This window comes from Delphinus delphis, chromosome 20 (genome assembly GCF_949987515.2).
Source record: "Delphinus delphis chromosome 20, mDelDel1.2, whole genome shotgun sequence".
Classification (NCBI taxonomy): Eukaryota; Metazoa; Chordata; class Mammalia; order Artiodactyla; family Delphinidae; genus Delphinus; species Delphinus delphis.
In genome coordinates, this window is record NC_082702.1 from 54,950,764 (window position 1) to 54,965,808 (window position 15,045).

General features: G+C 55.3%; 1 protein-coding gene across 1 annotated transcript in view; it reads left to right on the plus strand.

Annotated features, from left to right (window-relative positions):
- The window catches only part of ATP2C2 (ATPase secretory pathway Ca2+ transporting 2), a 73,230-nt gene extending 58,742 nt beyond the window's left edge, over window positions 1–14,488 (plus strand). Inside the window, exons 15-27 of the mRNA XM_059999623.2 lie at window positions 801–890; window positions 1,819–1,920; window positions 3,669–3,825; window positions 5,120–5,290; window positions 6,073–6,170; window positions 6,267–6,317; window positions 8,069–8,235; window positions 8,680–8,748; window positions 8,825–8,941; window positions 10,144–10,291; window positions 12,461–12,559; window positions 12,647–12,788; window positions 14,246–14,488. Coding sequence (XP_059855606.1) covers window positions 801–890; window positions 1,819–1,920; window positions 3,669–3,825; window positions 5,120–5,290; window positions 6,073–6,170; window positions 6,267–6,317; window positions 8,069–8,235; window positions 8,680–8,748; window positions 8,825–8,941; window positions 10,144–10,291; window positions 12,461–12,559; window positions 12,647–12,788; window positions 14,246–14,364 — 1,530 coding nt within the window. The 3' untranslated portion in view covers window positions 14,365–14,488. The remainder of the gene's footprint in view (window positions 1–800; window positions 891–1,818; window positions 1,921–3,668; window positions 3,826–5,119; window positions 5,291–6,072; window positions 6,171–6,266; window positions 6,318–8,068; window positions 8,236–8,679; window positions 8,749–8,824; window positions 8,942–10,143; window positions 10,292–12,460; window positions 12,560–12,646; window positions 12,789–14,245) is intronic.
- Window positions 14,489–15,045: the final 557 nt, after the last annotated feature.

The following is a 15,045-nucleotide window of genomic DNA, read 5'->3' on the forward strand; positions in this document are numbered from 1 at the left end:
CCATCATCCTCTCCGCGCAGGTCCCACCTCCACGGTGACAATTAACAGAGCCCTGAGAGGGCTGCCCCATGATCTCAGTTGTGCAGATTAAGAAACGGGAGCTTGGGACTTCCCTGGCGGACCAGTGGTTAAGACGCAGCGCTCCCAATGCAGGGGGCACAGGTTCGGTCCCTGGTTGGAGAACTAAGATACGGCATGCTGGCATGCACAGCGCCGGCCAGAAAGAAAAACGGGGGCTCAGAGAGGTAGCCTGAGTGCCCAAGGTCCCCCAGTGAGTGGGAGGGAGCCGGGATTCACCCCCGTGCTCTTTTTGTCTATTTGTTTGTACTTCTCATTTTTCAGTTATTATTTTAAATTGAGGTGTAGGTCGCACACCACAGAATTCACCCTTTTAAAGTGTACAGTTCAGTGGGTTTTAGTATATTCACAAGGTTGGGCAGCCCTCACCGCTATCTAATTCCAGGATGCTTCATCGCCCCAATCAGAAACCCCGTCCCCATTATCAGGCACTGGCCATCACCCCACACGCGTGACCCCCCAGTCTGCCTGCCTCCCCACTGTAGTTCCTCGTGACAGCTGTGTGACGACCCACATTCAGCAGAGTCAGTGAATATTAATCGTGTGGATTTTGAGACTGATGTATTTTGAAGAGTAAACTTGTCCCTGGCCCCCACGCCAGCCCCAGCTCTGAAAATGGGTGCAGCGTTCAGGCACCTTTTCACGTGCCTGAGTAAGCCCGGAACCCCGGCGGGTGCAGCTCCAAATACTAACAAACGACCTTCGGACACCTCTCCTTCCAGGCAGGCTGTGTCGCCAACAACGCCACCATCAGAAAGAACGCCATGATGGGGCAGCCCACGGAGGGCGCCTTGGTGGCCCTGGCAATGAAGGTAGGAGGTCTGTGACGTCTGCGTGGGGAATTCCTTCTCTCGGAGCTACACTGGCAGTACAATTCGAGGTCCTGTCTGAGTGAGGGAGGTCCTCACGTGGCCTTGTCCTCTTCTTGGAAGGACACCGGTCATGCCGTCGTGGGCTCCCCCAACAACCTCATCTTAACTTCGTTACACCTCCAAAGACCCTATTTCCAAATCAGATCCTGTTCGCAGGCACTGGGGAATTACACCTTCCGTAAGTCTTTGAGGGACACAGTGCAACCGATGACACTCCCCTAAGGAGACTTTTTAGATGTTTTTTCCCTTATCACTCCCCCCATGAGATTTTAATACTTCAGATGTTATGGAAAGACCCAAACGCACTTTTTTGTCAGCCCAATAGTATGTATCTGTTCCTGTACTGTATGGGTGTCTGTGCTTTATACATAAAGGAGATTTTTTTCACCCCCTAAGAACCCGTTTTCACCCCTTGGGGGGCGATGGGATGCACGGGTTAGGATTGGTTTACAACTGGGGAAACCAAGGCTCAGAGCTGTCAAGGAACTGGCCTGAAAGCCATCAAAGAGCGAGTGAATGTGAGGCCTGGCAGGGACCCCAGGTGGTGACCGCAGGCACCCCACTTCCCAGGGCTCCTTTTGCCACGTCTTCAAGTCTGAAACATTCATCCCGGCAAGAAACCCCACAGGTTCCAGCTAGACGCTGTGGCAGAGGCCATCAGGCTCTGCCCCTGGGACAAGAGAAAAGAGAGATTGATTTCTTTTCCCGTGGGACGTTTGAAAGCAAATGGCTTTTCTCTGTGTGCTGAACGCTTGGATTTCTCATCTGCCTGAGGTGGTTTGAATAATGAATAATTTAAAGGGACTGAGCTTTGCATAGAGATTGGTTTAGGATGACTCGCTGAAAACGTCCCATTTTATTTTCCTAGATGGGCTTAAGTGATATTAAAGATTCATACAAGCGAAAAAAAGAGATTCCATTCAGTTCGGAACAGAAGTGGATGGCGGTTCAGTGCAGCCCCGGGAATGAGGTGAGTCTGCCTCTCTGCCCCTTTCCAGCAAAGCAAAATGCAGACGTCAGAAGAGTTTAAAGTTCCTGGCTACTTCTGGGAGCTTCCAAATACGTGAAAGTATAAATCTTTGCTTACCTCGGGTCCTCTTCTGAGATTGTCATCTGAATCTCTGGTTCTCAAAGTGGGGTCCCTGAACCCGCAGAAGCATCACCTTGGAATTTGTTTGAAATGCAGATTCTCAGGTTCTACCCCAGACCCACTGACTCAGAAATTCCAGGGCTGGGACCCGGTCATCTGTGTCTGCCGGGGATTCTGATGCAGGTTCACGTGTGAGACTCACTGGCCTACAGTACAATGACTGAGTAATTACCACTGGAGTGACTGCATGTCCTTACTGATGACACTGACCCCGCTGCTAACTTAGGGTCCTTTTTTCGCATCCCTGTGCTGAGTTCTTTATACACATGACCTCACGTAACTGTCATAACGGGGGAACGAGCCTTCATCCTGAAGGGGGATCCAGGACACACACCCCCGCATCCACCATAGATGGTGTGGACGGTGGGCTCGCACGTGTGTGCACGCATAGGTTCTAGGCCACCTGGGGAACAGGTACCGAATTCCTACTAGCTGTGCCTGGGTGGGGGGATTCAGCCGTTTTTCCCCCACTTTTTTCTTTTTAAATTTTCTGTAGCTTTTCAGATTTTCTACAATGAAGAAACTTTTTTTTTTTTAAGAGACTTTTATCGCCTTCTACCTTTTTCTCCAAACTTTCTGCTCTTTCTGGAATATGTCACGTCTTGCCCATGCTGAGATTTCCCGTCTCGTTCACAGTGGCGGGTAGCTGGGCCAGCTTATCCCAGCTCTTTGCCATGAGTGGACAGGCATATAAATTCTGGGTGCTTAAGAAGGGATTTGGATTTTTTTTTTTTTATGTTTTAATACCTTCAAATCTTATTTTCCCCCCAAAGGCAATGGTAATATATTTTCATTGGAAAAAATTATAGAAATGTAACTTCAAAAACGCAAGCTCACGACAATTCTGCCCCTCTTTTCTCCCTCCCCACTCCCCACCCGTGCTGACACCCCTTAGCAGTCAGAGATAGAGTGTTCCAGGTTCTAAATGTGCGAATGCAACACGGGGGGTAGTAGTTTCAAAAGAAGGTCATGCCGTATACAGTGTGTGTAATTTGCTCTCTTCCCTGAAGTGCTGTCTTGGACAGCTTTCCGTGTCAGTTTGCACAGGCTCATTCGCTGCTCACTGCAAGCAGGAAGGTGCTGTGCTCGTGCCGGGGTTACAGGGTGACCCACACTGACAAGGCACCTGGCGCTTACGGTCTCTCTCAGGGAGACGGCGCTTCACAAATGCACGGGAAACGGGTCAGCTGCTCATTTGGGTTCATTCTTATGGGCCAAGTTCATGGTGCCTGCCTTGCTTGGAAGCCTCCCTGAAATAGCCATCTAGGGGTCAGTCACACACTTAAAGACACAGCAATGGCTGGGATATGACCAGTTCGTGAAACGTGCAGATGCTCTGGGTGACATTAACCGGGGAGCCCGATGTAGGGCAGGCCTGGGTTGGCTCAGAGATCGGTATTCCATCACATGGATTTCCTGTAACTTCTCTAACCTGTCCTGTATTGGTGAACAGTGACGGTCCGGGGTAAATAGCCCCGCCGTGAACATCTCTGTGTGGATGAGGTGACGGTCACCAAGAGCTGAAGCAGCCAGTGTCAGCCCATTTTTTTCCTTTTGTCTTTTCCAAGGAGCAGGAAGACATCTACTTCATGAAGGGGGCCTTCGAGGAAGTGATTCGTTACTGTACCATGTACAACCACGGGGGTATCCCCCTGCCGCTGACGCCCCAGCAGCGAGCCTTCTGCCAGCAGGAGGAGAAGAGGATGGGGTCGCTTGGCCTGCGGGGTCAGTGCCTGTGGTCCCAGCCCCAAGCTCTAAGTTTGCACTTAACACTGACTTCTCAAGTGTATTGACGCAGCGTCCCGAGTCAACGCGGTGATGATCAGAGTGGTGTCAGGCAGGATGCTAATGCAAGCAGAGCCAGGGTGGACTCTCTTGGGCAGATGAAAGACAGGGAGACCCCCACCCATCTCAGCCGCCAGACGATACCCGTTATCCCAGACGCAGCTCATGCCTGCACGAAGAGGTTCTGAGTTTTCTAAGACAGGTGGACAGGCCGCCCCTGAAACAATGATTTTCCCGACTGGTCGTCCTGCTCACGGCTCGCTGTCAGGAAAACCCAAAGCTCTTGTAAATTAATACAGACGTTTCATTCCTTGGCCATTTCCAATTTTCTGCACCAGGGCCAACGCCTTCCCCGATGGGCTGAACATGAAACCTCACGTTTCCCGTAGTGTCATGTGTCAGCCCGTCCGTTTTCGGAGAAAATGTCTGAAAACACTCTGGAACACGTGTATTCCCTCAGGGGAAAGTGAGAAGCGTTGGCTTCCTGTATTGGTTTCAGTTGGCCTAGTTTTCCCCTTCAGGGGACAGTAATTATAAACTGACGAGCCTATAAGGTGAGGACATGTCAGGACAGAGCTGAGCTTGGCAGGGCAGGGAGGGTTGCTTTGAGAAAGGGGGGAATGGTACCCGCATCGCTGGCGCACCCCCCTGCATCACTGGTACAGTGTCATGACTGAGGGGTCACAGCTGGAACTTGTTGGCCATAGCTCCCCTCCAGTATCAGTAAGGTCAGTTCTCACACCACCCCCTCTCAGAGCACCTGTCCCCAAGAGCCGGGTCTGGCTTCTGTGCCCCTGAAACAGAGTCCTCTGACCCGTGTTGCCTCCTGCACGTTTTTCTTGACCTTGGTAGCTGTCGCCCCCAGTCTGCTGGCAATGACAGAGGAGGGCAGAGCAATGACAGATAGGCCATCCGAAATGTGCCCTTATGTGCCAGCCCACAGGTGTGCTCGTGGCCACTCCCCGTGGGGACTGCACCACCAGCAGACAGAGGCCCGTCTCCCGCTGGGCAGGTTGTTGCTACTTGCCCTGCTCTCCATCGTGGGTGAGCCGTCAACAGCCGCTGCCCTGCACGGGCCTGACGACCATCGGAAAGATCATCCCTCCCCTTTGTGGTCCAGGGACTTAGTGCCCAAGCCCCTCGCGGACAGAAGAGAGTCTGGGACACAGTGGGGCTGGGGCTGACTGGGGACGAAAATCTTCTGAACCTTCTGTGGGTCTTGCTCTGTCCGCAGTGCTGGCCCTGGCTTCTGGGCCTGAGCTGGGGGAGCTGACGTTCCTGGGTCTCATCGGAATCATCGACCCTCCGAGGGCTGGCGTGGAGGAAGCGGTCCACGTTCTCTCTGATTCGGGCTTGTCCGTGAAAATGATAACGGGAGATGCTCTGGAGACGGCCTTGGCGATAGGTAACCAGGGAATGGGGTGGAGGGTGAGGGTCGCTGCCACTGCTTACTCCTCGAGGGACCTGGTCAGGAGAGCTCACGCCTACCTTCCACGTGCTTGGAAGAGACTCTGAGGTTCGAGGACCAGCATCCCACCTTCCGAGTGGGTGTTTGTCTCTAAAATGTTGGCAGGTTCTCCCAAAGAGGAAAAGACCTCGTGTGCACCAGGAACCTTCTCTGCCCTGGGGCCTTCCATCCATGATCTCACCTCATCTCCACAGGCAGCATCACTGCCAGTGCACACTTCCAGTCTGGCTTCTGCCAGCAGCGGTGGGCCCTTGGCAAATCATTGAGCCACTCTGACCCTCAGGCTTTTCATCAGCAGAGGGCTAGCAACCTTCCTCCTCCTACTCTTTTTATTACTGTTAGCACGGTTGCCACACCTTGGGTTTCTAACCCCTCTGTCTTGAGGCAGCCTGGCACCACGGAAAGATCACAGACTCTGGAATCAGACAGAAAGAACCATGTCAGTTCCAGGATTAGCACTTAACAGCCCTAGGACCTTGGGAAAGTCACCGCTCTCTGTTTCCTCATCTTTAGAGTGGGGATAAGAGGCCTTGGTTGCCAGTTCATTCTGTGGATGGAATTAAGGTCAGATACCACAGCAGGGGCTCTCTCATTGGGCCCACCGTGGTTTTGTTTTTCCCTGTGGCCTAGGCGGGGCCTGATGTCAGGTAGGTGGAGTGAGGGGCAAGTGCAGGGACCACAGTCTCAGGCCCTCAGAAGGGACTGTCCACACCTTGCAGGAAGAAACATCGGCCTGTGCAACGGGAAGCTGAGCGCCATGTCCGGGGAAGAGGTGGAAAGCGCCGAGCAGGGCGAGCTGGCCGAGCGCGTCGGGAAGGTGGGGTCCTCCCGAGGGTCGCCGCCGAGGGGCACGGGGTGAAGGTGCCACCTCCTCATTCACTGATGCCCGGCCCTCTCCCGTCTCCGTATCCAGGTGTCTGTCTTCTTCAGGACCAGCCCAAAGCACAAACTCAAAATCATCAAGGTCAGTTGTGTGCCTCTCTGGTCCCTCAGGGCACAGCCCAGGGCGGTGGCGGCTCTGCTCACAAGGGGGTCCAGGGCCCAGCGGTGGCCGCCTCCTCTGCACTGGCCTCTGGGGAGGGGAGAACTGGGGGCCCCGTGCCACGTGTACCAAAAGCGGGGAGCGGGAATTGGGTGGTGCAAAGGGAGAAGCGCAGAGGCCAGCCTTCGTTAGTCGGGTGCTCCTTGGCGTATTCCTGTTATTTAACTCCAGGCCTTAGTTTCCTCATCTGTAAAATGGGGATAATATGAATGACAGAATGACACCAGCTAATTCACAAGGCAGGAGAGGACGAAACGAAGCCAGGGGGCTTTCCTGGCTGTCCAGTGGTTAAGGCTCCACACTTCCAATGTAGCGGGTGCGGGTTCAATCCCTGGTCAGGGAACTACGATCCCACATGGGATCGGCCAAAAAAAAAAAAAGAAAGAAACGAAGCTGGGCCTGTGAAGCCCTTGGCCGCCGCCTGGCCCACCGCAGGTGCCTTCTGATGGCGCATCAAAAACGAAACGACTAGAACGAGAGACTCCTGTGTGGTTCCCACACGTGGATGCTTTGAAAAGTTGTTCTTTAACACTTGTGTTTTTTCTTTTGTGTCATTTTGGGGTTTTTTAGTTCTACAGAGTAAATCTCTGTGCCAGTCATTCCTCAAAGAAAATATTTATCCTTATTGGGTACCACATGGATTCAGGGGACGAGCTGATTATTATTAATGGTTGTTGACTGAAAAAGAAAGCACACCGTGAGAGTTGTGAGTTAAGTTTTACTGGGGGCAAAATGAGGACTACAGGGTTTCCCTGAAGGTGGCGCAGTGGTTGAGAGTCCGCCTGCCGATGCAGGGAACACGGGTTTGTGCCCCGGTCTGGGAGGATCCCACATGCCGCGGAGCGGCTGGGCCCGTGAGCCACGGCCGCTGAGCCTGCGCGTCCGGAGCCTGTGCTCCTCCGCAACGGGAGAGGCCACGGCAGTGAGAGGCCCGCGTACTGCAAAAAAAAAAAAAAGAGAGAGAACTACAGCTGGGGAGACAGCGTCTCAGCTCTGAGGGGCCACCCCGAAGAGGTAGGGGTGGGGTATGTATGTGACTCCAGTGAAGGCGGTACCAGCAGGCATGCACGTGCTTTGGCAGAAGGCCGCTCCTGGCCACGAGGAGCAGACGTCTCTGTTAGTGATTTTAGTGCTTTTCTAGATACGAAAAGTTGTACGAATCTGGGCGCATAAAATCTGCTCCTGGAAACAGCTAACCATCTGAGGCTTGTTCTGCCAGTTCTTCCCTCGTTCCTGATCTCCGCCCTGAACCCCTTTCAGCGGGTGTGGAAGGTCAGCGGCTGCAGTGGCCAGTGACTTCGACCTTGTAGAACCAGACGGCAAGCGACAGTTTTTAGCTGGCGTGGTGACGGATAACACATTCACGCCTGCGCTCGGTGCCGGGCACTGTGCCCTCTGTGTTCTTGGTTTAGGGCTCACAACACCCCTGATAAGGAGAGACCGTGCTCCCACTCTGCAGATAGAGAAGCTGAGGTTAGGTTCAGGGCTTGCCCAGTGCCCACAGCTCATACGGGGGGAACTGGGATTCAGACCCGGGCCAGCTGACCCCAGTGCCCTCTAGAGAGGGGCCTTTGCCGTGGACCACTCTGTGTGAGAGGCGGGGCAGGAGGAGGGAAGGATCTGGAAGGAAGGTCCTCAGGCTGCAGGCCTCCACTGGCCTCCTCTTTCCAAAGGCTTTGCAGGAGTCGGGGGCGATCGTGGCCATGACGGGGGACGGGGTGAACGACGCGGTCGCCCTGAAGTCGGCGGACATCGGGATTGCCATGGGGCGGACAGGGACGGACGTCAGCAAGGAGGCCGCCAACATGATCCTGGTGGACGACGACTTCTCAGCCATCATGTAATTTGCTCTTTAGATGTTTCTTTGGTGGCAAAAATGCCTGGGGTGGCAGCCGCCTCCTCTGCTGTGGTGGATGTACACGGTGTCCCCAGGCCCACTCCCCCCATGGAAAGCAGGGCCACGGGGGCTCCGTCTCCTTGGTGGGTCACCGAGGGGCAGGGGGCACTTCGGGGGCCTTGGGTGAGGGCTGGGGTCCCAGGGCTCGGACGAGAGAATGGTCTACAGTCTTTGGACAGAAGGGCGATCGTGGCTTGGCGACCAGCCCCCAGTGGCTGAAGGCACCTGTTAGGACATGAGCATCCTCTACCGGTGATTCCCCGAGAATGCCAGCAAGGAGAATCGTGACCTCTGCTGACACCGTCGCTTCCTTTAGCAGGTGACGGAGCTGGCTGACCCTTCTCTCCCGGCCGCCTTGGTGAATAAATGCTTTCTCCTCTCTTGCAGGAATGCGGTGGAGGAAGGCAAGGGGATTTTTCATAACATCAAGAACTTTGTCCGATTTCAGCTGAGCACGTAAGTCGACGCCGGCGTCCCCCCACGTGCCAGGTCTGGGAGCAGCTCGTGACAGTGCCCTGTGTGTGCCCTGCAGGAGCATCTCGGCCTTGAGCCTCATCACTCTGTCCACCGTGTGCAACCTGCCCAGCCCCCTCAATGCCATGCAGATCCTGTGGATCAACATCATCATGGATGGGCCGCCGGCGCAGAGGTAAGGCAGTGGGCTGGCGGGAGCGTGCAGGGGAGATGGCGAGGGGAATGCATCAGGCGCAGGAGGAGGCGTCTGGTGGGCGGGCAGGGGGACGACCGAACTTTCTGCTCCTCTGCCTGGAATGCTCTCCCTGAGCTACCTGCATGGCTCGAGCCCTCTCTTCATTCAGGTCACTGCCTCCAAGAAGTCCTCCCTGATTTCTCTAGCAGCAGCCTCCTCTCTCCCAGTCACCTTACCCTGCTTTATTTTTGTCTAGAGGGGACCATATTTCCTTGTTTATCTGGTCATAATCCATCTTCCCTTTAGGACGTCAGCTTCCTGGGGGAAGGCTTTTTTGTTCCCTGTAGGATCCCCGACTCCTATAATGGTGCCTGGCACACACTAGGTGCTCAGGACGTTATTGGCTGGGTGAATGAGGAGGGAGCGTGAGGCTAACGGAATGAATGCTGCAGGAGGAAGGATGGGCTCTGGAGGCAGGGAGGCCGATGTGAGCAAGCAAGGCACCTCCCTGTGTCTGAGCACATAGCAGTGTTGCTCTCGGTGCAGCTGAATTGTTAGTTATTAATCTAATCACCACCAGTGATGGCTTTGCTCCCCCCACCACGCCCAGCGAGAGGGCCACCTCTTATACGTGCTCTCCCTGGGAACGGGGCCGTGAGCAAAGCTGGACCCAGCCGTATCTGCCCAGCATGGGCATCCCCCAGCCTGCTCCCTCCTGGGTGCCCCACACCGTCCACTGCGGGCCTGGCCCCGATCCCGCTGCCTTGGAGTTGGCTGAAGGCAGGACCCCTCAGTTGCTGGGGGGCTCTTCCGTGGGCAGGGCCTGGATCCCATTTCTCCAGGCCAGCGGGGATGAGGCCAGGCCTGAGCTGGGGGCGGGGGTCTCCGAGGTGATGGGGAACAACCGGGTGCCATTCAGGACCACGTGGTCGGCCACAGGCATGGTCTTCTCTCACCGCACTCATGGCTGGGGATGCAGGAGGGCGGGGGAGCTGCCAGGCTGCCGGTGGGGTCCAGGCTGTGGCGGCGGAGCAGAGGACGTGAGGCAGGAGGGGCCGGGGACAGCCTGGAGGCACTGCCCACGCCCGTCCAGGCCTTCACTGTGGACCCTTGTGCGTCACTTTGCCGGTGGCCTCGCGCATTTAACCACTGCACGTCTTTTCAGTGGTTTAGTTCAAAGCGTCCGGTTTTGTTCCGAGCAGCTTGGGGGTAGAGCCGGTGGACAGGGACACCCTCAGGCAGCCGCCACGGAACGTCAAGGACGTGATACTCGGCAGAGCCCTCATCCTGAAGATCCTCCTGTCGGCCGCCACCATCATCAGCGGGACCCTCTTCATCTTCTGGAAAGAGGTGGGGGAGTCCTCATGGGCTTGGCCAGCGGGTCTGTGTGGTCGCGGACGCGGGGCAGGGGTGTGGTCCCGGCCCCCAGGGGTGCAGGCGCCGTGGCTGGGGGAGACAAACACACATGCAGGGGAGGGGGCAGCAGAGGGTGGGGAGGGACTGCAAGCTGACGCTGCAGAGGTGGGACCGGGCGGAAGGGAGGTGAGGCCTCACAGGCAGAGAAAAGGTGGCAGGTTTTTTCCTAAACGGGACACAGTGCCTCTCCTGCTTTGTATTATCCCCAGGAAACAATCTGACATCTAGTAAAAGAAACTCCTGTCTTATTCTCAGGAGGTGACTGTTTGGGAGATCTTTTTTTTTTTTTGCGGTACGCGGGCCTGTCACCGCTGCGGCCTCTCCCGTTGTGGAGCGCAGGCTCAGCGGCCATGGCTCACGGGCCCAGCCGCTCCGCGGCACGTGGGATCCTCCCGGACCGGGGCACGAACCCGTGTCCCCATCGGCAGGCGGACTCTCAACCACTGCGCCACCAGGGAAGCCCGAGATCTTATTTTTTATTTAATTTTTATTTTATATTGGGGTGGAGTTGAGTTACAATGTTGTGTTAGTTTCAGGTGTACAGCAAGGTAATTCAGGTATACATATATACGTATCCATTCTTTTTCAGAATCTTTTTCCTTATAGGTTATTACAGAATACTGAGTTCCCTGTGCTGCCCAGTAGGTCCTTGTTGATTATTTACATGTAGTAGTGTGTATAAATTAATCCCAAACTCCCAATCTATCTTCCCCGCCAACGATTCCCCTTTAGTAACCATAAGTTTGTTTTCAAAGTCTGTGAGTCTGTTTTGTAAATAAGTTCATTTGTATCATTTTTTTAGATTCCACATATAAGTGATAGCATATAGTTGTCTTTGGCTTACTTCACTTAGTATGATAAGCTCCAGGTCCATCCATGTTGCTGCAAGGAGCATTATTTCACTCTTTTTTCTGGCTGAGTAATATTCCATTGTGTGTATGTACCACCTCCTCTTTATGCATTCCTCTGTTGATGGACGTTGAGGCTGCGTCCATGTTTTGGCTTTTGTAAGTAGTGCTGCTGTGAACATAGGGGTGCAGGTATCTTTTCAAATTATAGCTTTGTCTGGGTAATTCGATTTTTAGTTTTTTAAGGAACCTCCCTACTGTTCTCCATAGTGGCTCTACCAGTTTACATTCCCACCAACAGTGTAGGAAGGTTCCCTTTTCTCCACACCCTCTCCAGCATTTATTGTTGTAGGCTTTTAGATGATGGCCATTCTGACCGGTGTGGGGTGTTCTCTCTTACAGTTTTGGTTTGCATTTCTCTAATAATTAGTGATGTTGAGCATCTTTTTATGCACTTTTTGGCCACCTGTATGTCTTCTCTGGAGAAATGTCTGTTTAGATCTTCTGCCCCTTTTTTGACTGGGTTGTTCTGTTGATATTGAGCTGTATGAGCTGTTTATATATTTTGGAGATTAAGCCCTTGTCAGTTGCCTCGTTTGCAAATATTGTCTCCCATTCTGTGGGTCGTCTTTTATTTTCATTACTCTAGGAGGTGGATCAAAGAAGATATTTCTCTGATTTATGTCCGAGTGTTCTGCCTGTGTTTTCCTCTAGGGGTTTTATAGTGTCTGGCCTTCCATTTAGGTCTTTCATCCATCTGGAGTTTATTTCTGTGTATGGTTAGGGAGTGTTCTAATTTCATTGTCTTCCATGTAGCTGTCCAGTTTTCCCAACACCACTCACTGAAGAGGCTGTCTGTTCTCACTGTAGGGGCTCCTCCTATGCGTCACCTTTCCATGGCCTGCAGGTTCAGACAGCCCCTGTGCTGACATGGCCAGGGAGCTAGAGAGAGAATTAGGCAGGTGATCGTCCAGGCGTTTAAACCCCAGCTCGCCCATGTGCGGGAGGCGGGATGGGGCGCCGGACAGCCCCCAGCTCTGTTTTTCTCAGGTGTTCCCCACACCACCCCCGAGGAGCAGCGGGGCTCTTGCATCCTCAACGGCCCGGAAGGTGGAAGAGGCCCCGCGTTTGTCCAGCGCGTGTGCTCAGCCAGGCGGGAGAGAGAGGCACAGATCTGTCAGCTCTCACACAGGGGTCCTGAGGATGGGGTCCCCGCCTCCCCTGCACCTTCTCACCCTGTGCACTCGTGTTCCAGATGCCCGAAGACAAGGCAAGCACCCCACGTACCACAACCATGACCTTCACCTGTTTCGTGCTCTTTGACCTCTTCAACGCCTTGACCTGCCGCTCCCAGGTGAGCCCCCACGGCCCCGGCTCACGCTTTCCCGGCCCGCGTCTCTAGGCGGCTCCTGTGCCCCAACTGTGACCTTCTTCTCCGCAGACCAAGCTGATATCCGAGATCGGCTTCCTCAGGAACCGCACCTTCCTCTACTCTGTGCTCGGGTCTGTCCTGGGGCAGCTAGCGGTGATATACCTGCCGCCCCTGCAGAAGGTCTTCCAGACGGAGAACCTGGGGGCGCTCGGTGAGTGGGAGGGGTCACCCGGGACCGCAGCCGTCCTCGCCGCATGCACGGGGCAGCTGCAGACCTTTCTGGGCCGTGAAGTCCCCGCATGGGGCCTTCCTGTCCCCAAAGGACTGGGCTCGTTCCTGGACATCTGCACTGGGTAGGAGGGGGCGATGTGATGGGGGGAGTGGAGAAGGCGGCAAACACGGGGGTACCTCCTAGGAGTCAAGGGAGGGCACAGGGGTCTCAACGTCCCGGCCCACCCCCTCCCCGCCCCACAGCAGGAGGCTCAGAGCAGGGACGGCGAGGCCCAGGGGCAGCGCCAGGATGGACCACAGTCTAGGCTCAGCCTGTGATGTGCTGCCCCAGCTTAGGAGTGAGTTTACCCTGTTGGGGGTTTTAACAGGGCCTGTGTCACTGGGACCCGCTTACCTGGAGGCAGGAGTGGGCCAGCAAGCACTTCCTGCTGAAAGGGCCACATGCGATGACCACAGCTCTCTGGGCCCCAAGCACACATGCCACGTGGGGCACCCCGGGGACTGCCCTGCATCTTCAGCAGGCTTCTCTTCGGAAGCTGCGCCGGGTGGCTTGGCCTCCTGTGCCTGAAACGGTGGTGACGGGGACCAGAAGTGGGAGGAGGGGGCCTGGAGAGCAGCAGTGCAGGGAGAGCACCAGGGTGACCGCCGACCCAGCTTTCCGTCGGCAATCCCAGACCCCACCGGGGAGCCAGAGGGTGAGGGGGCTGGGGAGGCAGCCCCCCAGGGCAGCCTCCAAGGCAGAGCACAGTGCGGGGTACCGCCCAGGATCCTGAAATGCTCAGCAGCGTCCGAGGTGGTGGAGACGAGGGCACTGAAAACCTTTGGGCAAGACTGGGAACCCCCAGCTTCTCCTTCCCCAAAATCTAAAAAGCAGGGTCCCTGAGGGTACGGAGAAAGGAAAAAAACCTAAAAATGTTTTTTTACAGATGTCTCCATCCACTGGGAATTCAGGAAGCTTCCCAAGTCTAAAGGAAGTGCAGGGCCTGTGCCGGACACCATGTCCGTCACGCACCGTTGACAGCAGGGAGCCCAGAAAAGGCTCGGGGAGAATGTAGGGGTCAGAACTAGCCGGAATTGGGCGGGACTGGGAGCCTGAGCTGTGGCCGGGCGTCTGCCCAAGGAAGGGTCTCCTTACAGCTGAGGCTTGCAGCCTGCCCGCCCCCCAGCTCTGAGCTGCCTGCAAAGACCAGCTGGTCCTGGTGGAGCTGGCTCTGCAGCGTTTTGGATGCTGGGCTGGGGAAATCTCTGCCCCATCAGGACAGTGGAAAGTCTGGTCCTCGGCTCCCGGGTCCCGGCCCCTCGCCTCTGTGACTCAGAACGAACCAAGCACGGGGAACTCCGCGGCCCCCTGGGCTCCAGTGCTGGGCAGCACAGGGCTGGGGACCAGAGGGGCCAGCTTGTGCTCTCTGACCTTTTTCCCTCTTCACCTGTTGGCAGATCTATTGCTTTTAACTGGATTGGCCTCCTCCGTGTTCGTTTTGTCAGAGCTCTTCAAACTATGTGAAAAATTCTGCTCCAGAGCCCAGAAAGCCCAGATCCACCAGGAAGATGTATAGTGGACCCCGACCCATGTAAAATTCCCCTAAATCTATATTTTTATGTGACTGTGGCCCTCCCCCTGCCCCGCCTCTTCCGAGAGGTGCTTTCAGGACACCGTGGCGTCAGGTCACTCACCTGGCTATTCCTGGGAAACCGGCGGGGAGCTTGGGCTCAGCCTTGCGTCCATCCACCACTGTGTCCCGCCAGGCCCTGGGACAAACAGTGAAGGACCTGCACAGAAACACCTCACTATTTATTAAATCACAATGATTTTTATTAACCACGTCTGGCTACATATCTGTGCCATAGCTTGATGCCGTGCAGCCCCTGGTAGGATGGGAAGGTGGGGGCGGGGGAGAGGGCAGGACCCAGGCTTCTGGTCGCACTGCCCAACTGAGGCCCCCTCTCCTCATCCGTAAAAGGGGGGCTTTCGGTATTTTTAATGATGATTATTTTGATGGATTTAATCAGCCCTTTCCTACACGTGGCCGGGTGGGAAACGCACAACCTCATGTTCATGACCACGTATGTGGCAAGAGGCAGTCACATCCTGAACAGCCTAAGCAAAGGCCTCTGCTTTTGAGGCTGAACAAGACGTGGCCTTGCCCTCCAGAATCAGGAACCGGAATATGTCCGCCCAGCCTGAGGCTTCTTTCCCACTGGCCCCAGGGCTGTCCTTAACACGTGTCCGCCCTTCC